We start from the raw sequence: 24,864 nt of genomic DNA, 5'->3' as shown, positions 1-24,864 counted from the left end.
AGAATCGAATTCAAGTGGTATGGTTATGTGTAACATAGTTAAGTCCAAGGCAGTTAACACAGGTTCACAAGTAGTAAGTAGCTTCTTACAGAGGCTGCAAGAAGCACTGCAGTTTGTGCTTGGTTAGTGCAAAACTTATTTAGATTCTTCTTAGTGCTTCTGAATTCTCTGAGATAATTTTTGTTTTTCATTTTTTACCATCCACTTAATCTAAGAGAACTTATTTCTGTTAGTCACAAAGAATTTTTATTTTGTAGCCTTAAATTTCAGAACCATGTTATTGTCTGAGAAGCTTTAAAATTAAGCTTGCCTCCCCTCCCTCTGCCTGATGATCTTTATTCTTTAGTACTGTATATAAAATTCACTGCATCCTCGCTGTTCACCAAGAAAAGAGGAAGAGAGATCCTTCACCAGGAGCAAAATGTAAATACTGAGAATGTCTTTTTTGGGTCAAAGTGCAAGAAAAGTAGAAAAACAGCAAATTTTCTGGGGCTAGGTCTGTGAGCTCACTCCTTCCAATCAATGAGGAGGCACTTGTCTTCTGCTACTGTGCCCGTGAGTCTGGCATCCCCATCCCACTTTAGATCTGTTCTCTAGCCGCCTCATGGTCCTTGCAGCCCTTCCCCTGTGTAGTATAAATTAGTGAGGGATGCATTCTTAATTGAGAGACAGTAAAGAGCCCAAAGCTTGAATCGATACCTAACAATACAGCCACTCAATTTGTAGCACTATCTAATCTCAATTCTGTCTAAAACAGAACTACTTACCTTAAGGAATTTTATTTGTAAGCCTACCCTCATAAATATTTTTGCCAACCAGATATGGGGCAGCTATTCTTCCCATTTCACGATTATAGAAATGGAGTCCCCAGTCATTTTTGGGTTTGTTTAAAGTCATGGTTTAGCTAGACTAGAAATTAGAGTCACACTAGGATTTGGGACTGCACAGCTGTATCAGTCATAATATTTGGTGTTCTTTTCAGGATGTTTTGTCACTTGGTTCTGAATTCTTCCCATGTTTCTCCATAACTGTCCCCTAAACAAACCTTAACACAAGCCTGTGATTTTCCTATTTTAATGAACGGTAGGTAGCACCATATCATCCAGGTTTTATGCACTGGAATCATGGGCTCTGTATACTCCTCTGGTTATCTAATCTAGTGAAGGCACATAGTCTGCTAGTTCTCCATGTGCAGCCTGCCTCCATTCCTTGTTATCACCACGGTCGCTATCACTGACCATCAGACCTGTTGTCATACTAGAGGCTGTGGTGGCCTCCATGCTTTTTGCCTACAGCCTTTGCCTTCTCCATTCCCTTATCTGGGCTTGCTGGAGCTCCTGGTGTACTTCTGTATCTATCTTTTGGTGTTCGGTCATTTTTTAGGGGCCCTTCTCTGCCCCTGGAAAATCCTACCAGTATTCCCATTATGGCGCTGTCCTCTTCTCTGCTCACTTTGCCCTTTTATTTAGATAATTTTATTTACTCTGAGTAGATGAATCTCAGGGTTTTTTTTCCTACTATCCCAGACCTTTCCTCTGAGACCATTGTGTATCCTCATGTCCCTGATACTTAAATTCAGCAGATCCCAAAATGACATAGTCCCCCACAAGGCTGCTTAGTGATTTTCATCTGAGGAAATGCCAGCACCATCCACCCAATTTCTCAGGCCAGAAACCCAGAGAGGGAGCTGATTATTGTCCTTCCCTCTTATTCATTAGCCATACTCAGTCAAACGAGGTCTTCTGGTATTGACTCCCAGTTACTCCTGCATTTGTTTACTTTTCTCCAGCTATATGATCATGGCGAATTAATAACTTTACTCTTCTTTGGCGTTATTTGTAAAATGGGGACGAGAATAATCCTCTCAAAATTATTCTGAGCATTAAGTGAAATATGTGGCACAGAGCAAGCTTCCCATGAATGTTAGGATGGGGAACACCCTTGGCCACCATATTTAAAAGGACTCATTATGAGTAATGCAATAGCCTCCTAACTGGTCTGCCTGGATAGAGATAAGCCTGGTCCACTAGACTTTTTTGGATCTACTTCTCTGGCTTCTCCTTGTGCTGATACTACCCCTTTCACTTTTGCCTTTGAATGTCAGTGTCCCTTGCTGGTATAGCAGGCTTTTTGGGGAATGGCCTTGCCTTTTTCTCTGCCCCCTTCTCCTTTGTGTGTGAGACTCAGTTCACCCTCAGGGAAATAGTCCTCTATTAAGCATTTTAAAATACCTTGCATTCTGTATTTGTTTCGGTGTCTGTCTCATTTGCTAGATTATGGGCTCTGCAAGTCCTATCTTGTTCCTCTACCGTTTTTTCAGACTATAACACAGTATATGACAGAGTAGCAGACAATAATCAAAAGTTATGAAATAATATAGCTCACATTTTACTCTCTCCCCAAAGCCAGAAGGGTTTTTTTCCCCTCTTCACTCTTAGATTTCCAGGGCTCCTCTGTGTACTACCTAGGGCCCTTAACACATGGCATTCGTATTGTGTTTATTTATGTTTGATCTTCTCTCCTGCTAAGATTATAAACACCTCAATAGTTCAGATCAGTTCTGCATTGAGAACTGCTGTTTCTACCACAGCTTCTAGCTTAGAGTAGGAGCCAGTAACTAAAAACATCTTTTTGAATTTCCTAAGTCTGAGGTGCTTTAGAAATTCATTTTGTTCCTATTCTGAAATTATCTTTCATCCTCCATCTTTCCTCTTGTGGTATGTTTTGTGGTTATAAATCTCTTCTTTCCGTCCACAACCATTTAAATATAATCAGTGGCAAGAAGTGGGTGAAGGACAGAAATGCACTGTGGTGTCTTGACCTGTCTGGGACTTACCATAGCTTTCCTAGAAATTGACCTTGATGAGCCCTTACCGCCTTCTAAATAAAGTTCAAACTCCTTAGTGTGGCATTTAAGACCTTCTGTAGTCTGACCCCAGTGAACAACCCCTTCTGTCCTTATTTTCCACTCTATTTTTTATTACATGCATCCTGTGCTCTAGCTTAATGGTTTTCAATCCTGCCTGCACATTAGAATCACCTGGGGAGCTTTAAAATAAAATAGTGACGCCAGTGTCCTGCCTTTAGAGATTGTGAGTTAATTGGTCTGGAGTGAGGCCTGGGTGTGGTTGTTTGTGAAAGGTCCACTAGTGATGCTGATGTAAGGCCCAGACTGGAAACTACTGACGAGCCCAGTGTTTCCCACAGAATATCATTTCCTCTCAGAATTTTGAGGTGAAAGGGGCCGGAAGTCAAAGAAGTTTGAGTAGTAATTGCTTTTAATGTGCTACTTTGCAAAGTTGTAGAACGAACACTGTCAAATGGAAGGCTCTGAGATACCCAACAGTAAAGAAAAGTGTTTAACTTTTTTCATAGTGTGTGAGGTCATCTGATCAGGGACTGCTTTATGTATATAATACTTGTTAATAACGTCTGCGATATGTGGTGTAGAAAATTTTGTTTTTAGCTACATCTCAACTTTCAAGTCACTTCTTTATTTGTCCTTCCCTGATCATGTCATTCAAACCAGATCCACCTCCCGCCCCAGGGCTCTCTCTTAGACCCCCCTATTTTGTCTTCATAGCACTTCTTGGTATCTAAAATTCTTCTTCATAAACTTGTATGTTTGCTTCTGTCTTCCTCTGCCTATGATGCGAGCTCCATGACAGCAGGAACTTACTTGTCCTGTTCACCCCTCTGTCTCCATTCAGCAGCTACAAAGTCCTGACAAGTACTGAGTAGGTATTTAATAAGTATTTGTTGAATGGACAAAAAGGCAGTAATACACTCGTGGTTTAGACTTTTTCTAAGGTACATTTATTTAAATATTTTAAACTGCCTACAGAATTTAATTTAAAAGCAACCTGAAGTACATTTTAAAAGTGACAAGGAATATAGGAACACAATAGCTAACTTTACCTTTAATTTTCTCAACCTGCCTAGTCAAGTATTAAACAAGAAGAAAACAAACAAAAGTAGATGTGAGCCTGATTACAGGGAAAATGCTATTAATTTTCTGTTTATAGAGGGTTTTCAGTCTGTGGTAGGGGACTTCTTTTTTCTAATTTCTTAGCCTGTCCCAGGTAGCTTCCCCCAGCATTTGGAGATTCCATTTGTGTGAGCCAGTGAAGGAGCCTGAGTGAGGACTCAATGAATAACAGTGGACTTTGTGTGCAGTACACCAGTCCGCAACAACAAAACACACAAAAACAGGCAAGGAGTTAGTTTAAGTAAAAACTTCCTAATGATTAAAACCCTCTTATAGTGAGAGTATTCAAACAGGTTTATCAGGGATAGTGGAGAGGCAATTTGTGTATCAGAATCCATATGTGGAATCCCAAGTTTGGTTGCCTGCTGCTCAGCAAGTGATGTTGCAGCAACTCTTGGACCTTGTTCTGAGGGGATTTGAATAGCCTGTTCTCTAGGGGTCCTCCTGCTGCAGCTGTGCCCATGCCTCCCCAAGCCTGACTCTGTCTTGTTTTGAGTGGGGTTAATAATATGAACTGGTCTACATATTGTAGTGTGTACAATTCCTGAGCTCCTCCACTACACCTTGAAATATTAGGAACTGTCCTTTTACTTCCTGTGAACCTAGGGATGCCGTTGCATGACTAGACCCTTTCCTTGGGCTATTAAAATCATCAAGTTGGTTCACTGGAGATAAGATTGTAGAGATTTACCATGAACGCTGTATACAAGGTACTCTCCCAATATGCTGTCTAACAAATCCCTCAGTCCAGTGGGTCAGATGATCGGCAGTCTGATATAAATAATCTCGAGAAGGAGGTTGAGCTGCATTTCCTTTATTACATTTTAAAATAATCTTTAAAACACGTATTTTGCCAAGGTTTCAGAATGGAGGCTTTAATCATTTATTGTCAGGAATTGTCTGGAATGAATTTGCATTTCCTTTTGTTGAACACTGTGATAATTTATTATTCTTTTGAATAGCATGGTATCCTAAATGCCAGAAAAGATGTGTGATGGGAAGCTAAATAAACCAAATCAGAATTTAAGCAGGTTTTCTGGATGGATATTCCTTTATGGTTGATACATTAATGTGCTTTAGTTACAGGCATACCTTGTTTTACTGGGCCTTGCTTTATTGTGCTTCACAGAGACTTTGTTTTTCACAAAATGAAGGCTGTAGCAACAGCCTGTGTTCTTAAATTATCTATCTTATGTCAGCAATAAGGCTGTTTCATTTTCTTACCTCTGGAGTAGCACTTTTCATTTCCTTCAACTCCTTTTCATTTGCATTTATAACTTGGCTGTTTGTCCCAACACACCTAGCCTTTTGGCTCATCGGCTTTCGACATGCCTTCCACTCTTAAGGTTAATCATTTCCAGATTTCGATTTAAAGTGAGAGATGTGAGACTCTTCCTCTCCCTTGAACACTTAGTGGCCCTCCCCTGTAGGGTTATTAATTTGCCTAATTTCAATACCGTTGTCTCAGAGAATGGGGAAGCCTGAGGAGAGGAAAAGAAAGAGGAATAGCATGAAGCAATCAGAACACACACAGCATCCATTCTGTAGCCCATGATCAAGGAGTAATTTCAACTTTTAAGACTTAAAGAAATACATTTCGTAAGGCTATAGCTGCCATAGAGAATGATTCTTCTGGTGAATCTGAGCAAGGTAAATTGAAAACCTTCTAGAAAGGATTAGCTATTCTAGATGCCGTTAAGAACATTTGTGATTCATGGGAGGAGGTCAAAATATCAACATTAATACGAATTTGGAAGACATTGACTCCAACCCTCATGGATGACTTTGAGGTGTTCAAGGCCCTGAGAATGGTCTTTGGGAGGTGGACCTTGAAGATGTGACTGAATTGCTGCAATCTCATGATAAAACTTCAGTGAATGAGGAGTTTCTGCTTATGGATGAGCAAAGAAGGTAGTTTCTTGAGATGGAATATACTTCTGGTGAAGGTACTGTGAACATTGTTGAAATGATCACAAATAATTTATCACATCAGCTTAGTTGATAAAGCAGGGGCAGAGTTTGAGAGGATTGACTCTTAGGAAATTTCAAAGAAATTCTGTGAGTAAAATATTATCGAACAGCATCACATGCTACAGAGAAGTTCTTTGGAAAGGAAGAGACAGTCAGTGCTAATAAGCTTAATTATTGTCTGTTTTCGAGAAAATGCTGTAGCCCTCCAACTCTCTGCAACCACAACCCTGATTAGCCATCAATATTGAGCCTAAACCCTCTGTCAGCAAAAAGATCATGGCTCACTGAAGGCTCAGATGATGGTTAGCATTTTCTAGCAATAAAGTGTTTTTAAATTAAGGTGTATTATATGTGCTGATTTTTTTTAGATGTAATGCTACTGTACACTTCGACTATAGTACAAAGATAACTTTTATGTTTGTACTATACTGTAGTGCACACATGTACTGGGAAACCAAAAAAGTTGTGTGATTCTCTCTATTGTAACATTCACTTCATTGACGTGGTCTGGAACTGAACCTACAATATCTCTGATGTACGCTTCTATTTCTGAGCAATTTTAGCATACCTGCAAAAGAATTAATGAGATTCCAACCACCTAAACTGTAGTTTCTTCAACAAAAGCATATTGAGTGTCTTTCACATACCAGCCACTGGGGCTAAAGATATCTGCAATGGAGCCTACATTCTCTAGAACCTTACTACTAGGGGTCTGGTCTCTGGACCAGCATTTTCAGCAACAGCTTGAAGTTTGTTAGAAGTGTAGACTCTGAGGTCCTTTTCCAATCTGAATTTTAACATTTCCAGGTGATTAGTATGCACATTACAGTTTGAGAAGCACTAGTCTAGTCCATGTAAACAAAAATATATATGAGATAATTTCAGATGATTAAAAATGCTGTCAAGAAAAGATAAAACTGTAATGGGCCAGAGAGTGGGAGGAGGAGGAGTAATTGAGGATGGTAAGTGAAGGCATCTGAGGGAGTTTCCTGTGGGCTGAGACTTAAATGATGGGTGGGGATGACCCATGGGAAGATCTGGGGAAGGTGGTTCCAGGTAGAGGGAACAGCAAGTGCAAATACTAGGAAGAGGGACTGCCTCCTCCATCTCCTGCTATGCCGTCTGCTCTAGCCGGGCCTGGACCCATGAATTCACTTGCTGACTGTGCCTGCACCTGTAAGTGCAGTGGAAGTGTAATGGCAGAGCGGTATCTCAGTAAACGGGAAAAGGCCAAAACTTAGGTTTCTCACTATAAGCAGCCATTTATAGTGAGAAAATAATCAAATGTATTGTAAGGATGTTTTGGCGGTGACAGCTTCAAAGAATTGGAATTTTATATAATTGGGAGGAGGGAAAAGAATCACTAGAGGCCATGCTAGAATTGGAAGAAGAGGAAAGGAAATACTGAGAAATGCAAGATAGATGGAGATTTCTTGAAAAACAGAGAAAAGTAAGAAGTAAACACACAAGGAAGCTTTAGCCTCACCTGAGAGGAAAGACTGAAAAATAGAGCATGGCTCTCTGTTTAAAAGGTGGCTTGTTTCCTGGAGATAGGCATCCTTGATGAGAACAGAGTAAGGACCACTAGTCTGTTTCGTTTTGTTTTATTCCTATATCCAAAATTCCTTTGTCTTTAGATATTTCTCACATCATTTTGATCATACAAATCATATTGGGAAAAATCAAGATGAATCATCTCCATTTACTATGGGCACAAGGGATATTTTCTTCCCTCTTCTGTGGCTAAGTATGAAAAAGCTTAATTGTAAATCAGCATTCAAAGGGAACTGTACATTTATTTATGTTAGTAGGAAACAGAAAGGTGTATGAGAGAGGAGGAGGAGGGGAAGGAGAGAGAAGAGAAGAGAAATAAAATGTAAAGCAGGCAGTTGTCAAGGCTTGCTCTGACATACCAGCTGAGTAAAGATCTATTCGTAGAACTTAGATATCTTAGTAATCAGAGTAATCAGGATTCTCTGACTGGCTCTACCTTGTTCTGTGCAGGCTGACGTTAAGGTCTCTAGAGAAAGTAATTTTCTTTCTCTACTCCAACTGACATCCTACTTTTCCCTCCCATCTTTTTTTTTTTTTCCCCCATTTTTCCTGCCTCTCCCCTCTGGTGGAGCTGAGTAGAACCATGATAACATTGGTTACAGTGTTTCCAGACTTGAGAACTGAAATGATTTGACCTTGTACAAGTAATTGGACGTCTGGCACAATGATCGTCATTCTCAACCTTGATAATATATCTCTCTCGATCACTCTTAACATTGGAGCAGTATTTAAACACAATAACTAGAGCGCAGAAGCTGCATGTAGGTGAATAGGCACCAATCTAGGATTTCTCTTAAAGATATACCTCTAGAAAGCTCACATGGTAGGAGAAAATAGAGGATGCTCTTTTTTTTTTTTTTTTTTTTTTTTTTTTTAACCATTGTAAAAATGCTTCAGTAAAATACAGCTTTACCTCTGGGGGTAGATTGGAATAGTTCCATGAAATGTAGGTATACCGTGACCCTCTCTCTTCAAGAAGGACATTGTTCTGCATTTTCCCACGTGAGCACCACAAACAGTAGCCCCATGTATCTTGTTAGGACAAAGAAATGGGACCCCTGAGAGTATGCAGTTAACTGAGCTGCTCGTTGAGTACTTTAAAGCACACTTAACATGCAGTAAAGTAGCAAAAATAGGAGTTCAAAACACAAACCAAATTGGCATTGCTTGTGGTATCATCATTAGTGGAATCATTGTTTTGGTTAAACTCCCTGATGAAGCAGTGGAAGGGGAGGTATGGGGGTGTGTGAAAAAAGGTTGAATGTTGACACTTTCACATTGTTTACCCTTTAACATAATACAAATTGACTACCCTGTTACAGACAGTGTCTTTTTCTCATTGGAGTAAGTGAGATGGGCAGAGCTTTTAAAAATAGCAAGTCTTAGTTTTAATCAGTCCTTTAGGAAACTGATAGATGACATATTAAATCAACTCTTATAATGTTATCACTTTGTTTTATTGCTTTATTAAGCAGTAGTAATTTTTTTTTTTTTTTGTACAAAGTAAGCATGTGAACTGAAATAAAGCTTAGGTGTTTGGTTTACCACCTTGCTAACAATACTGACAGTACCTTGGTCTAAGTCTTTAAGCTTTATTCCAGTCAGGCTTAAAAAAAATACATACGATTAGTTTTATGTGTTATGTGTTCTTGACTCTTTTGTAAAATTGATTTTTGATAAGGCAAAAACTGAGTTGTCAGTTTAGAGAAATAGTACTACTTGAATATTTTCCCATAACGTTTAGTCTGGATTTTAAGTCAGAAAGAATTTCTCATTAGTCCTCTAACTGTTACTTTAGAAAATTTGGAACAAATCAAGATATTTTCTGATTGAAATTTTAAAGAATTGCAGTCTTTGTTCTGAAGTGGTGAAGTAAAGTGTTAAGGCTGCAAGATTTGTGTTTATTCTAAAAACTATTTCAGGCAGAATAAGTAAGACTTGTCACCTTTTAAAAAATGTTTCTATAAAAGTGAATGAGGTCAGGCACGGTGGCTCATGCCTGTAATCCCAGCACTTTGAGAGGCTGAGGCGGGTGGATCACGAGGTCAGGAGTTCAAGACCAGCCTGGCCAAGATGGTGAAACCCCCCTATCTAGTAAAAATACAAAAACTAGCTGGACATCATATCGGCTGCCTATAATCCCAGCAACTCAGACGCTAGGCTTAGGCAGGCAATTGCTTCAACCCAGGAGGCTGAGGTTGCTGAGCCGAGATGGTGCCACTGCACTCCAGCCTGGGTGACAGAGTGAGAATTCATCTTAAAAAAAAAAAAAAAAGTGGATGAATGTATGTTCATCCACTTGATAAACATTTAATAAAATAAATAGGTTCATCTTTTAAAAAATATTTGGCAAGAAACTACTATATAGAAAACTAATGGTAAAAAGTTATTCTTCAGGAATGGTTCCTAAAACTGTTAATTGCTTTAAGTTGGCTGCTGAAATGGTTTCCTAATAACGCTTTGTTATTCTGTTTTATTTCAACAATACATATGTAGTAATATTGTTCCTATTTTGATGAGAGACAAACCCATGAAACAGTTTTTAAAATCAACAGTTGCTTTTGATATATCCCTTTGATTTTTAAAATAAAGCTATTGGTACTTTTACCCAAGTTCGTTATATTTTTAAAATAAAATTTGTGTCTTTTTAAGAAAATCATATAGGCAGAAATAATCTAAATAAAAATCAGATTTTTATTGTCTTTGAGGGAATGTAGTTACATTCCGGTATACGGTTAACTAAGTTTTTGTCTTTTAAATGATTTGTGAAACTTGTTATGTGATAAAGGAAATACGTATTTGGTATTGTGTGCATTAGTATTTGTTACTTTTTAACATAGTGATTGAGTTACAGCTTTCTTTTCAATGCACGATATCACTTTCCCATGATGTAATATAGTTAATAAATTTTCCAGTGATTTTTGTGTGTTAGAGTATGAACAGATAAAGGATAAAAGATTCTTGTCTGTGTTTCCCTGTTTCATTACTATGTGGTCATGCTCCTAGTCCACTGTCCATCAGTACTGTAGAGTTAGCCTGTTGACATTCACATGTCAGATGTCGCGTACATAGCCAGGGGATTTTCATAGAATGCCTTTCTTGTCATTACATTTTTCTAAGATATTTTACCCAAACAAAGTTTTTTTCTTTAGTAGTGATGGTGCTCATTTTTATTTTATTTATTTATTTATTGGAGAATGGTGTAAAGGAGAGGAAATAGAATGGTAGTGAGTTGCAGATAGGAAAATATGTGTGCAACTTTTAGATTTTTTAAATGGATATCTTCAGATGGAAGATATAATAGAATTGTCAAAAATTGTTAATGTGTTTGACAAAGTGTGGTTGCCAGTATGACCTTTTTGTTACATTTTGACATGAACAATTGTCCTTTTATTGGGGCTGTTTAATGCTATTTTGGAATATCATGGGCATCTAAAGGCAATAGTTTAGTAGTGTCCATAAAGCATCAAATGCCGTTATAATATCTAGTAAACCTAACAACAGTATTTCAGAATCCCTGCCTGTTTAAATGGGCTATCTGTGAATGTACTTGCTCAGGGATGCATGACTCACATCACCTATAAATTTGATTGGAAGCTACAGTACTGGCGTAGCCTGATGGATAGCAGATTAGAGCCCTGATTAACCATGTGATTCAAAGACTGGGAATATATTGTCTAAGCAAGATTCATCAGATGCAATCAGAATTTCAAGTGGTCAGATGAAATTCAAATGTGTATTGTGGCTTTTCCTCCCCTATTGCTTTTCCTCTTAGGTTGCCTTTTTTTCCTTCTTTCCCCAAAGCTGAAAAATACTTCTTTGATGAATCTGCTCCTTACCCTAAAGCTGTCTGTCTGTTATTCATCAGAAAGCAGGTCGCAGTTCAGTGAGCAGAAGAAAAGATTTTAATAGAAGCTGTGCCAAGGGCTGTAATGCATCATTTTAGGGCCCTAATTACATTACAATGACAAATATCAATGGTGACAACAGCAATAACCTACATCCTTTAATGGCTGTGCTGGAAAGGAGTTTGGGCCCCACGCCATTATATTAGACTCAGTTTCAAAACATAGGCCATTAGAAGTGTGTGTCCACAGTGTTATTGGCTGATCGCTGAAGCCCAGTGGAAAGGCCTGTAAATAAATGATGCCTCCCTAAAGCTGGGTCCTATGGGACAAAAGAGGCAAAATTAGATGACCATGGAAGCAGCCGTGTTTCCGAGGCAACTTTAGCTTTCAAAGTGAAGAATGACCTGCTTAATTTTATGAAATCACACACACATCCAACCCCCACCCCCGCTGCCAATTAGCCTGACCATGAAAATCCATTGGCATGACAACTTAAAGAAATTAAGAAGTCTATTAAACAAAAGGAGACCTTTAACGAAAGTTTGGGAGGTTTCTAATCTCCCTTTTCTGTTGCGTGTGTGTTAACGTACATGATTGAGTAAAAAAGCCTCTTCTTTTTACATTTATTTGTAAAAATATGTAGAATTTTTTTTTAAAAAAGTTGCTCAGTCTTAATACGGCCTAGGTCCAAAATTTTGTTATTTTCACCAGATGAATAAGTTTTCTTAGAGTAGTTTTTATTGCCTAGATTATGTAGGCAAACTAAAGAACTCAGTTTTCTTATGTGCCCACACATTTTTCAGCCCTCCTAGCAAGGGACTATTTTATTTATGTAAACAACATAATGAGGAAAATATGCTTGGCAGATGGTTCTAAGCATTAGAATCATCAGTTTGGTCTGCCCCAAAGTGTCTCATTATCTTTTATTCTCTCCCCCTCCACCTCTCCTTGCGAAAAGCTTAACAACCAAATGCCTTTGAGACGCAGTACTTTCAGTCTGGTGAATGCTACACTATTTTCTTAGCTCACCCTGGAATTTCACCCCATAACCACTGTGGTATGTTCGTCCAGGTGGAGAGTGGTTTGGTGATTCCCATTGCAGCTCTTCATGGTGGCTTAAGCATTCTTAAAGGATGGTTAAATGCTCCATGGGGCCAGTGCAGTAAATTAAATCAGGTCAGCACAGTTGGGTCCTTATTCACTGCCGCTTATTGGTGCTGGGTTTTTGTCCATCCTGTTAGGAATGCAGGCTGGAATGGAAAGCTTAGGTTTGAAACTTCATGGTGAATTTGTGTTTTCTTTTGGCTGGCAAAGTTTTTAAGGTGCTGGCATTTAAAAGATTGCATAGCTACAAAGTTAGAAGGGTTGCTGATGAAAGAAGGAAGGCTAGATTGCACGAGTAGAGTGTCACTGTCATTCTGGTAATGACTTGGCAAGAAAAAGCATTTTGGGCCTCTCATAAAATGAGGAACTGACCCTGGATGGAATTTAAGAATGTCTTAGGAATACTAATTTCTTTACATTTTCTGCCTTTCAGTACTTCTTAGCTCTCTTTCCTTCATTCCATCATTAAACTATAAACTATTTTGTATGTATGTGTACTAAAAAAACTATGTGTTTATACATCACAGGTATACAGGGCACCATCTGAAAACACAAATTAAGATAAACTGGTAAATCTGTGGGTAACTTTTTAAACAAAACATATAGTGGTGATGTATTTTTTAACTTTCTGTAGCATCTTATTGGTTAAAAATGTCTGTACTTCCAAAAATTATTGGAGAATAGACTGTTCTCTGATACTGTTGGGACTTTTGCATATCTACAGTAAAAAAATTAAAAATGTTCCCAAGGATAGTCTCCAGATACATACAGATTGCTTTCTGCTAAGTGTAGTAAGATTTTAGCCTATCTCAACCTCTGTGCACTGAAAACTCTGGTAGGACACATTTGGAAATTTTTATGGTTGAAGAAAACATCCCATTCTCCAAGAATTTATAAGAATCTGAATTAAACAACTTTTTTGGGTTGCTTGGGTACTACTATTTCAGAATTTCAGGGTCTTGGGTTTAAAATCACAGCACCAGTGTTTTTAAAGCAAAGGTCACAAACACAAAAATCCAATGAGTTACTAACTAAAGGAGTTGAGATGTAGGAAAGGATGTATCTTTACTTATTTAAATTCTTAAACACTTAGAACTGACTGCAGGTTTTATAAAAAACATTAGTATGGGCAAGGATCCTGGTGAAGACTTTTGAAAACTGATTTCCAGTCATAGAAATTAAATTCCATTTTATATTGCCCTGATCCTTGAAGGTTAACTTTTTAAGATGAATGCTGGTTAATAAATTGTGCTGTTGATGTGGCACTGTTGTCACTGCTGCTTTTTAATGGGCTTGCTGATGAGATAGTTTTCCTCTTCCTTAGGAAATAAGCCAGCTAAATTATAAAGTGTGTTTTAATATCATCCTGTTAATATTTCGGGAATCTATAACCAGCTGACTGTTTTCTTTATTGCTTTTCTGTTCCTTATTTTTTGCAGGCAGAGATTGTCAAGAGGCTGAATGCTATCTGTGCACAAGTCATTCCTTTCCTGTCCCAAGAGGTAAGATAGTTGATTTTAGGCACTGGGCTAAAAGTTGCCATTTTAGTGGTTTTGCAGAAAAGGGATTGTAGAACTGACTCTCTGGCCTTGCCAGTCTCTTGGTGTTTGTATTTTATTTACATTTCTAAGAAACAGTGTTCTCATTCCAACTTTTACACCTTAATAACTTTCTGTGGAATATAATTTAAATGCATTTATGTAATGGAATATTTTCTACTTGGGCTAAGCAGAATTCAGTCATTAAAATATTTTGCTATCTTTGTAGTGTTGCTCGGAATTATGCTTGTTTGTCATAATGGTACCTAATAGGGTAGATTGAAAAACTGCCAGGAAAACAGGAGCTTACTCTGTACTATTGTGATTGGGTGTTAAGAATTGGCAGAAGACATCTCAAATGCAAAGACTTTACATAGTAAACAAACTAATGAAACTTTTGTCTAGTTGCTTTAAAAAATTTACTTCTTGTTACCTGATTAAGTCTTTATATTATTATTCATTTGGGAAAAGATCTGCAAGATGAACTCAGTGAACTCCTTTTTCTAAGTGTCACTTTTCTCAAAATTAGGTTTTGGTGATGGTAGGCTCAGTACATTGCTAAGGTCTGGCATGTGGCTCGCTAGTTCTCTTGCTCACCGCCGGGGGAAGAGCATGCTGTCAGCAAATGGGCACAAGTTGGAATAAAGCGTTGCATTTCTAGTGCTTGTTGGCTTCCTTTGTGGCTTTCCTTCTCTCCTTGCTTGTTTTCGGCAGTCACAAAGTTTAAGTGAGAATACTGGAAAAAGATAATTTTTTGCTTCTGGATTACCGAATGCCTTCATTTGCTCAGGTAAGATCCAATTTAAGAAGGAAGGAGCTAATGAAATATCTGCATGTCTTGTAGCTGCAATACTTTGTGCTATGGGCTGAGAAGGCACAGAGGCACTTTTCTCCTACCCAGTTGTTCTATAAGTGTGTTGTGTCACTGCTTTTCAGGAGAGAGGTTTATCTGCCTGCCTGCCAGCAGGCATGTGCTTATGTTATGTGGCCAGTATTTGAGCATGCATGTGGTTTAGAGATATACAGGTTGCTATAGATGATTTTTTTCTTTGGTCTGAACTGGGTTAGACTTGAGTAACTATGGGTACCCTTCATAAGTATATACTGGGGAGGGGGCGCTCATATTCACAAATCCTAACACTGAATTAACATGCTTTTCTGGGTCTCCATAAACAAAGGATATGTTGTCTTTTCTCCTCCTTTAGCTGTGACTACAAAACCTACCACTAGTCATATCCGCATTTGCCTGTTTTTACTTAGGATTTGCTTATGACTAGATTAGATGGCTTGGTGAATGAGGGTCAAGGGGTGTATTTGCATTTCTTTTGGAAACCTGACTGCCCCCTGCCTGATCCAGATTAGTGTGTACTTTTTACTTTAAGCAGCTCTGCTTTATGGAGATGGAGAATGGGAAGAATGTGTGACCCACAGAGCTGTAACCAGGCTGGGGTGTCATATTCTAAGGTGACAGGAAGAAGTTTGAATTGTCCCTGGGGTAGCATTAGACTTTGGGCCTCTATAGGCACAGACCCCTGTATGTGATCACTGGCACGGCTTTGGTCTCATCACATTTCTGTGGATTGTGTTCAGAAGCCGAAGGTTGTTTTGGGGATGTCAATGAAGCTGATTTGCCAATGAGTTGTTTTCCCACATGAATTATGTTGTTTGTGTGAGCAGGCCCAGTGGGAACAGAATGTTTAATAGTAGTGGTGCTGAGCAAGACTAGACTGAAATTAGTTGTCTAAGGAAGTTGTACCTGTAGATGAAAGCCATGGGGAGATACTGGCAACTCATTTGCTCTAGTCTGGGAGGATACTTGTCATACTTAACTGTTGTCATGCCACTTAACTATTTATTTCCCAAATACTTTGATATTTCTTGGTTGAAATCCTTGATTCATGTATAATGATTTATGCCAAGCTTGTCCAACCACAGGACCCTCAGGCCACATGTGGCCCAGGACAACTTTGAATGTGGTCCAACACAAATTTGTAAATTTTGCTAAAACATTATGAGATTTTTTTTTTTTTGCCTTTTTTTTAAGCTCATCAGTTATCATAGTATATTTTATGTGTAGCCCAAGACAATTCTTCTTCTTCCAGTGTGGCCCAGGGAAGCCAGTAGATTGGACACCCTTGATCTACGCCATGGAAATGTTAATTCTGTGTATATATTTTCTTTTGCTTACTTTAGATTTAATTTACTCTTCTTTTTCTAGTTTCCTAAGGTGTGTGTATATCTATTACTGTGTGAGACACAAACATGTTTGCTTCCTTTAAATCAAGGCATCTCTGATGTTTTTATCTGAGCATCGTTCACCTTCTTTCCTCTTCTGGGCATTCTGTGAGCATCAGACTCTCCTTACTTCTGCCCTGAAGCCAGATGGACCATAATCTGGAGGGAGGGGAGGAGCAGGTTATTAGAGGAAGATGAATTCTATTTCCTGTCTCTTCAGAGGCATGGAAAATCACTCTTGCATGGCTGTGAGCGTCACTCTGTGCCAGGACTGAAGGCTCTTAATCTGATCTTTTAACACCGGCTCTCTGTGTGACAGTCTCGCTGCCAGAACGGCAGCTGCTGCATTAGAATTTATTTTAAAATGTTTTTATTTAAAAATTAAATGATCATATTTAGAAAAAAGAAGAACAATTCCTGAAGAGTAGTGTATAAGCTAACAGAACAGTGGCTGGGAGTGATTGTGAGCATCTGAAGTCAGGCTTTTTGGAGTTTGACAGGAGCAAGAGGTATTTTTACATACTGTTAGATGAAGTCTCTCTTTAATTTAGTCCTCACGTGTTGATTAATATACCTGCTTAATATTGCTTGCGTCTAGTTTACCACATTTTTTTAAACTTAAAAAATTATATAGTACTGAATAACTATTAAATAAATTTAGTTTTAACTTCAAGACTTTTTTTTAGAAATGAGTTGTATTAATTGTAGTTCAGAAGTACCTGAAGTGTGTTTGTATGTAAAAATCACAGAAAAATATTTTACTATTAGAGTTTACTAAAACATTAAAAAATATTATAGCCTTATATACTTTAATGATGTGCTGGTCCACTCACGTACAGCTACTTCCAGTGTTACAGGGATTTGACAAAGATATTTGCCAACTCTTGTCATTAAAAGTGAGTATCCATCACTTGGAGTTAATAGAATTTCACAGGATTCTCAATATCAGAATTTAGAAAAACCTTGTGAACTCTCATCTGTCCCAAGCTATTCTTCTCTCTCATTTTATCGCTTTTAGGAGTGGGTAAAACTCAAATTTCTTCTTCAAAAAGCAATCTCAAGATGGTAAACGGGAAGCTCTTTTCTTTCCCTATTTGGGTCTCATTTGCAGAGGAAGAACTATAAATACCAACTCTGAGTTGGCAGTTCCATAAACAAGAGATGCCAGGACGATGACAGTTGGATCTGGGTCCTGGCCTCCCTATTACAAATCGTGTGGTTTACTCTAACCAGGCTAAGCTGGGTGACCTTTAGCAAGTGATTTGCCTCTCTAAGCCTCAGTTTCCTCATCTGTATGATGCAGTTAATCATAACATGAATCACATCCAATGTCTGTGAACATTACTCGGAATTATATCTGGGTAGCTTAGCACATAGTAAGCACCTACTGCCACTGACTGTTAGTATTAGCCATGGTAGTGGCAGTGGAGCTCTGTTTACCCTTGGGAGGACCTGGAACCAGCTTTCCCTCCCTTTGCTAATCATTGCATTTGGGAAGCATGTGAGTTGATTATCTTTCTCTCTAATTTCCTTATAGAAGAAAAAGCGAAAATTAAAAGTGAACCCAGGGCCCTGAGCTAGCTAAAAATCTGTGTTTTTCTTTGTTTCCATTGGCAATTTTGGGATATGGTTTGTAGACCCTTAGACCCGAGTGGGTCCTCAGTAAAACTTAAGATTGCCAATAAATATTGTATTGCCTCCAGTGTCCCAGTAACAGCTCCACCCCACAATTCCAGGAATGCATCTTCGTACAGGAGAGTCTAAGTGGACTGAAAATTATGCATCACTGTTACACCCAGGCAGTAAGGGGCAGCATTTCTGTTAATTTAGAATTGGACTAGCTCTCTCTCTTCACTAGCTTTGTGTTGCAAAGCTGATTCTCTTTAAGCCTTAGTATTCCTATAGAATAAGGAGAGTAAGTTCATCTTTGCAATGTGCATTATGTGATCAAAATGTAACAGACTTGGCATAGGGAATACCATTTCCCACCCGCTCTTTTCCTGTTCTACTTCCAGGAAATGGATTCTATTTCTGGTTATTTTGGGTCCTACAACATTTGGGAAAGAATGACTTAGTAAAAACTGGGAAGAGTTCAAGGTAGTATTTCAAAACGAGCTGGCTGGCAGTCTTTCTGTGGAGTTAGCTAGGCCTTGCAGTTCCAGTAGCTGCTTCTAACAGTGGACATTTAGCTCCACACAGATTGTCTTTCAGGAGGAAGGGAATGTTTTTTTTTTTTAGTAAACCAGTAGTTATTTGTCTTAACCTATTAGATGAAGCAGGAAATACTGTGCACTTAGTTGGGGACCTGTTGGAGGATTGTTGTGTTTTTTGTACTCTTGTTTCCCTGTAAGGATCACTTTTAAGATAGACAGGGTATGTTTCACAGTAAATCTACAAGGTGTTCTTAAGCTCTTTGAGAACCTCAAACTCTTGAAAGGCAGTAGGTCAGTAGGTGAAAAGTTTATTACATTATAGTTGAAAATCATTCCTCCAAGGTACAGTTGTTTTTTTCAGAATTGTTGCTTTAGTAACAAGGAGCATATTCATTGGAAGAGCCATGTTAGGCAAGAGGCAGTGTGATAAAAGCCAGAGGTCAGCCAGACCCAGGACCAAATTTTGGCTCGGCCACTTGCTTTCTTTAGTGTTGAGCAAAACACTTAGCTTTTCTGGGCTGCAGTTTGCTTATCAGTATAATGGGATACCTGTACTCTACAGTACAGGGATTGTTATATGAGGATTTGTGATAGTGTAAAAGGACCTCGCTGAATGTTTGGCTGCTTTAACAGAGATCAAAGGAACAGTGGTTTGTTCAAGAAAAAAAGCTTGTTTCTCACGTAATAGTAATAGTTGGCAGCGAAGCCATCTGTAGCTCATTTGATGACTCCACGATATTGTGAATTTGGGTTCCTTTTATATTGATGTTCATCATCCTAACACTGTCATGTCTTGCCCCAGCGGCAGCCGGCAGGAAAGAGAAAGGAATGGGCAAATTATTTCCTTTTAAGGGAACGATGAGGAAAATGCTCACATATTTGTCTCTTTGCAATGGCTAGCACTTAGTTAACCTGCTGGCGGATAGTGTAAGGGAGATAAAGAAATGTAGCCTTAACTGAGTGGCTTCAGTAACAAGGAGCACATTCATTGGAAGAGCCATGTTAGAGAAGGAATACTGGGGGACAACGGTCACTTGCTTCCAGACATAATACTATGCACAAAATAAAAATTATGGGTATTATTATTGTTACTGCTAATGGTTTATCTTTACATAACAAACTCTAGCTCTATGTAATTAGCACATCTCATGTTTTCAGTTATATAAGGTATAAAATAATGCATAGTTCTTGTTAATAGTAGTCTCTTTCTTACCATTCAAATGTTTGAGAAGAATCACTCATCAGATATTATTTATCATTTATACATTCACAGGGGATGGAAAAGAACCTATATGAACAATATGGCCTCTGTGGGCTGTCTATATTTGTGTTTCTTATGACCAGTGGCTTCCCAATTTTCATTTATTAAACTCATGGTCATTGCTGCCTTTAGAGAAATGGCATTCATTTTTAACCTTGTTATTAGCAGACTAGTTTCTAGTCATTGGGTGCGAAGGAGGATGGATATTTCCCCCCTTCTCCACTCCTGTAATTCCATGACTGTTTGTTGTTGTCGTTCTTTGAGTTAAAACAGAAGCCAAGCTGCTTAGAGGCTGATGGAGGAGTCTTGTAGGCTAGTCCTCACGGCGATGATGAGAAGCACACCTGGGCTTACCTGTGAATGGAGCTGTTTTTCCCTTGCATCAGTTATTTTAAGAAAATACTGGTTTAACAAATGAAATGAGACAAATTCTTCTTTGTACATTATTTAATAATATTTCTCTGATCATTAGAATATAAAAGGGAAATTAGGAGTGAAAAATGGAAACCTTCTGTTTTTATTCTTATGTTTACCTGGGGAAAAGGGAACATACTAGCCTGAATGCTTTCTGGTACAAATTTAATTTTAACTTAAAACTTGGTTTGTATTGCTCTGTTAGCTTTTCTAACACATAGTACCAAGTAGTAGTTGGGCACTCTCCATTGCATTTAAATGGTAGAAAATAATATTCAGTTACATAATAGTGATAATATGAGTTTATTTGAATTACAGTTCCAGTAGCTAGAAAAGATAGTCATATCAAACAAGACATAAACTCCTCTTTTGGACATGCCATAAATTTGGTCCATGTAATTTGATGGAAAACAGACCCCTTCCAATACATTATGATATACGGGTATATCTCAGATGCTGTTTACTTGGGCACCTGGGTTAATATGGTACTGAATTACTTGGAACCAGATTTTCCATGTATAGAATAATTGTGAAATGGAAGTTGAAAAATGTGATCAGTCACTTTCATATTGTGCCTTAGGGAGGAAATGAAGAAAACACAGTGGTTATATGCGCTGGTGGCAGTTATCGCCTTACAATCATACCAGATTAACTCGTCTTGTTGCTTGTTAACTTTGTAAGGAATCAACGGCTTGTAATAACAGGTTTGATATAGGAAAGCATGGTTAAAATCACAGAGATCCCCTGGTAAGCATGCAGTGACACCCCTAAGACCATCTTCATAGAGTGCTCATGTAAGTGCCAGCAGCCTGCACAGGGTCATGTTTACTTCCTAGTCAGGGCCATTTTGTTGGTCTTGGTAATATGTTATGAGTGACATATATCGGAAGAATGTTCTAAAATATATGTTTTATTTTATGGACCAAATACCTGGAAGCCCCAATCCATGTCAATAGAAAATTCTTCTCTTGATGTGGATTGGGGCTTCCAGGTATTTGGTCCAGTTTTCTGATTTTTATATTAGGTTGTGGGCATTGGTAACTTTTCATTTAAAAAAAATTATATATATATAGTTTTTCATAATAATGAGCCATCAGCATAATTCTGTCCATGTTTCGTGGTTGACTGATTGGCTTGCTATATGTGACCAAGTATTTTGGTGACAATTGGATGTTTGGTAAGATTCATCTGGTGGCATCATGTCCTGTTTGACTTCCAGAAGTGAAAGATGATTCTCAGGAGGTAGAACTTTTTTTCCTGTGATTTAAATGTGGGCCTTCATCCAAAGGCAGCAATGCCAACCTTTATCTGTACGTCAAAAAAATTAATGAGTGTTTGAGAACTGACTCATTTCTTTGATTTAGTTAGGTAGTGATTAGATTATTATTACTGGAGCTAAGTGTGAAAGCACTTTGAGTAGAGTTGCATTGTCCAATACAGTAGTGACTGCGTAAAGTTAAATAAAATTAACAGTTCAGTTTCTTAGTTACTCTAGCAACATTTCAAGTGCTCGGTATCCACCCATATGTGGCTAGTGGCTGTCATATTATTAGCACAGATACAGAAAATTTCCAACATTGCTCAAAGTTCTGTTGGACAGCACTGAATTTGTAGAGCTTACCTATCCATGAAGAATGCCCGGTCTCCATGTGAGTGAGAGTGGAGAAGACAAGGCCAGATAGTCAGTAGTGCACCTAAGAACTTTAATCCCATGTTCCACAGTAAAAATTGTTTGGGAAGTCAGGTTTACATATTTACCCTCTCTAAGCTTTGTGGTGCTGAGACAACCTGTAGTTTACCAGGTATTTGCCAAATTAAACCTCTGTTTGTATATGTGTGTATATTTCTTTGTGTGACTGTGTTAGGCTGTTCTTGTATTGCTCTAAAGAGATAACCTGAGAGTGGGTAATTTATAAAGAAAAGGGTTTATTGGCTCATGGGTCTGTAGTCTGCACAAGCATGGCACCAACATTGGTTGGCTTCTGGGGAGGACTCGGAGAGCTTTTTTACTCATGGTGGAAGGCAAAGTGGGAGCAGGCATATCACATGGCGAAAGCAGAAGAGAGAGAGGAGAGATTGAGCGGGGGAGGTGTCATACATTTTTTAAGGACCAGATCTTTTGAGAACTCACTCTCTATTGCGAAGACAACATCAGGCCATGAGAGATCCATCTCCATGACCCAAACACCTCCCACCAGAACCCACCTCCAGCACTGAGAATTACAATTCAGTGTGAGATTTGAGCAGGGACAAATATGCAAACGTATCAGATTGACATTTCTTTGAATACTGTATAGGAAAGGCTGACTTGGGGAGATTGGATTAAATTTAAAGTTGATTTGTACTAATAAATGTAATAGAGTTACTGAAAAGGCTTAGTAGGATTTTTTACCCTGACTTACCAGACATGGAGTGATACTTTCACTTGAATTTGATCTGCTTGGCCATACCTGGAGTATTGTGTTCTAGACACATTGTGCATTGCAAGGAGACTAGCCGGAAGGATGGATAAGTGAGCTAGAGCCCATGACACAGAGAAATTGTTGAGTGACCTGAGGATGGTTAACCTGGAAGAGATAAAATTGAGAACATGCATTATGCCATTTTCAAATATGTCAGTCAGTGGAGGAGAATTTAGAGACAAAACTGGATCCAGTGGGAAAGAATTTATGACAGGGTGGATTTCAACTTAATATTAGGGCTCATTATCCCAGAATGGAAAAAGCTTGTCCATGAGGTAGTGAGTTCCTTTTCACAGGAGGTGATCAAGGAGAGATTAATTAGGGTGTGACATAGGAGATTCATTCATTGGATAGAGTAGTGGCCTTTGGCCTGTAGTTGGTACTGTAGTGGAACTACAGTACCCAATCCCCGCAGCCCAGAGAGTGTTTAGAAATCTGCATGCTTTTGGAGATGCGGAGAATCTTTTGCTGGTTGGTTGGTTGTTAATAGTGCCTTGGGTACTTCTGGTACCTGGGTCTCATGATCTCTAAAGGCCTTTTCCAATTCTGAATTTCTGAGTGGCTTCTTAAGTACATGTGGCTAATGGCTCCTGTTAACCAAAGGGCATTTGATCCAAGTTTGGGCCTAAGTATCTTTCACCCTAGAATATTGTAGCCCTCTAACGGTTCATCCTTCAATCTGCTTTACCTCTCTGCCATCCACCTTCTTTACTGTTTCCAGATCCATCTTACTCAAATGCAGAACTGATAGCAGGCAGCTGCTTAAAATTTTTTTAATAATGTCTCATTTCCTACCAGGATAAAGTCCAACTTTTTTGCATGTCATGCAAAGCCCTTCACTGTTTGGCCTACTTCTGTCTTGCCAGAATTCATTTCCCATTAATACTTGGTTCTTTGAACCATTCCCAGGCTACACTTGTGTCTTCATCTGTTTGCCTTTGTTTTTCTTTATGTGCACACTCTTGCCACTTTAAAGTGTTTTTGCTTATGTGTCATGTCATACCAAGAAGACCCCACAAAATTGTACTAGGCTTGTCTGCAGCTGTGTCCCCTACCTGTTCTCCTCTTTCAGCCACACAGACATTCTTGCTCTTATTTCTATAGAAATATAGAGGCAAGCTCCTTTTCATTTAAGGCTCCTACCCAGTTCTCTTCCCTCTGCCTGAAATTCTTTTCTTCTCATTCTTCATCTATAGAATTCCTGCAGATCATTCAGGTCTCAGTTGTCAGGTCAACTTCCTTAGGGAATCTTCCCCTAGTCTCAAGATTACATTAAGATATTTCCCTAGGCCGGGCGCGGTGGCTCACGCCTGTAATACCAGCACTTTGGGAGGCCGAGGCGGGTGGATCACGAGGTCAAGAGATCGAGACCATCCTGGTCAACATGGTAAAACCCTGTCTCTACTGAAAATACAAAAAATCAGCTGGGCATGGTGGCACGTGCCTGTAATCCCAGCTACTCAGGAGGCTGAGGCAGGAGAATTGCCTGAACCCAGGAGGCGGAGGTTGCGGTGAGCCGAGATCGCGCCATTGCACTCCAGCCTGGGTAACAAGAGCAAAACTTCGTCTCAAAAAAAAAAAGATATTTCCCTGATAAATGATTGCATAGCATTCTGTAATTTACTTATGGAAATTATCCTCCAGTTGTAATTATAGAGCCTTTTGAGTATTAATTCACTGACTGTTTTCCTCGGTAGAGTTTAAATTCTATGAGATCAAGGACTGTGGTTCTTGTTCCTTACTCTAACCTCAGTATCTTTCTACCACAGTGCCTGGTGCACAGTAGGTGCTTAATAAATATTTGAATGAATGAATGAATGAAAAAAAAAAAACAAAGGCTTCCCTGATGCCCCTAGAAGTGTGCTGGCCATTTCCTCCTAAAACTTCTCTCAGTATTTTATGTCCTGTATTCCTCTGTTACAAGATGTGCTCTGTATCTGAGTTCGGTGAGAAGCAGGGCCATTGGTCCTACTTTCATATCTCCACATGTTGGAGACTTTAATTAATGTTGTTCATTATGAGAATCCTAGTTCATTTTATACCTATGTCTACCCTTATACTCCTTCACTACCCCTATCAATAGGGGGAGTATTTTTTAAATTTTTTTAAAAACATTTTAATTTATAAATTTTGAAGCATATTTTAAAAGTAGAGGGAGAATGTAGTGAACGTACAAGTACCCATAAAAAACATCAACAGTAATCAACATTTTGTCTTTTTGTTTGGTTTATTCCTTACGGTGAGTTTTTTTTATCTTTGTTTTTTTAATTCTAAGGTGTCCTGTTTTTTATTAGCAGTACCGCATCTGTCGCTGTGCCCTAAAACACTGGCATGGC

The 24,864-nt window shown here is 38.7% G+C and overlaps 1 protein-coding gene across 5 annotated transcripts in view; it reads left to right on the top strand.

Moving 5' to 3' along the window:
* Nucleotides 1-24,864, top strand: part of TLE4 (TLE family member 4, transcriptional corepressor) — a 148,736-nt gene that overhangs the window by 22,163 nt on the left and 101,709 nt on the right. For all 5 annotated transcript variants that reach the window (XM_012464244.3, XM_012464243.3, XM_012464242.3 and 2 more), the window contains exon 5: nucleotides 13,905-13,967. In XM_012464244.3, coding sequence (XP_012319667.1) covers nucleotides 13,905-13,967 — 63 coding nt within the window. The remainder of the gene's footprint in view (nucleotides 1-13,904; nucleotides 13,968-24,864) is intronic.

The sequence above is a fragment of the Aotus nancymaae genome, unplaced genomic scaffold, assembly GCF_030222135.1.
Source record: "Aotus nancymaae isolate 86718 unplaced genomic scaffold, 86718_ANA_hifiasm-v0.15.2.pri h1tg000041l, whole genome shotgun sequence".
NCBI classification, from domain to species: Eukaryota; Metazoa; Chordata; class Mammalia; order Primates; family Aotidae; genus Aotus; species Aotus nancymaae.
Note: the sequence above shows the minus strand (reverse complement) of the source record. Positions and strands in the feature narration are given on the sequence as shown.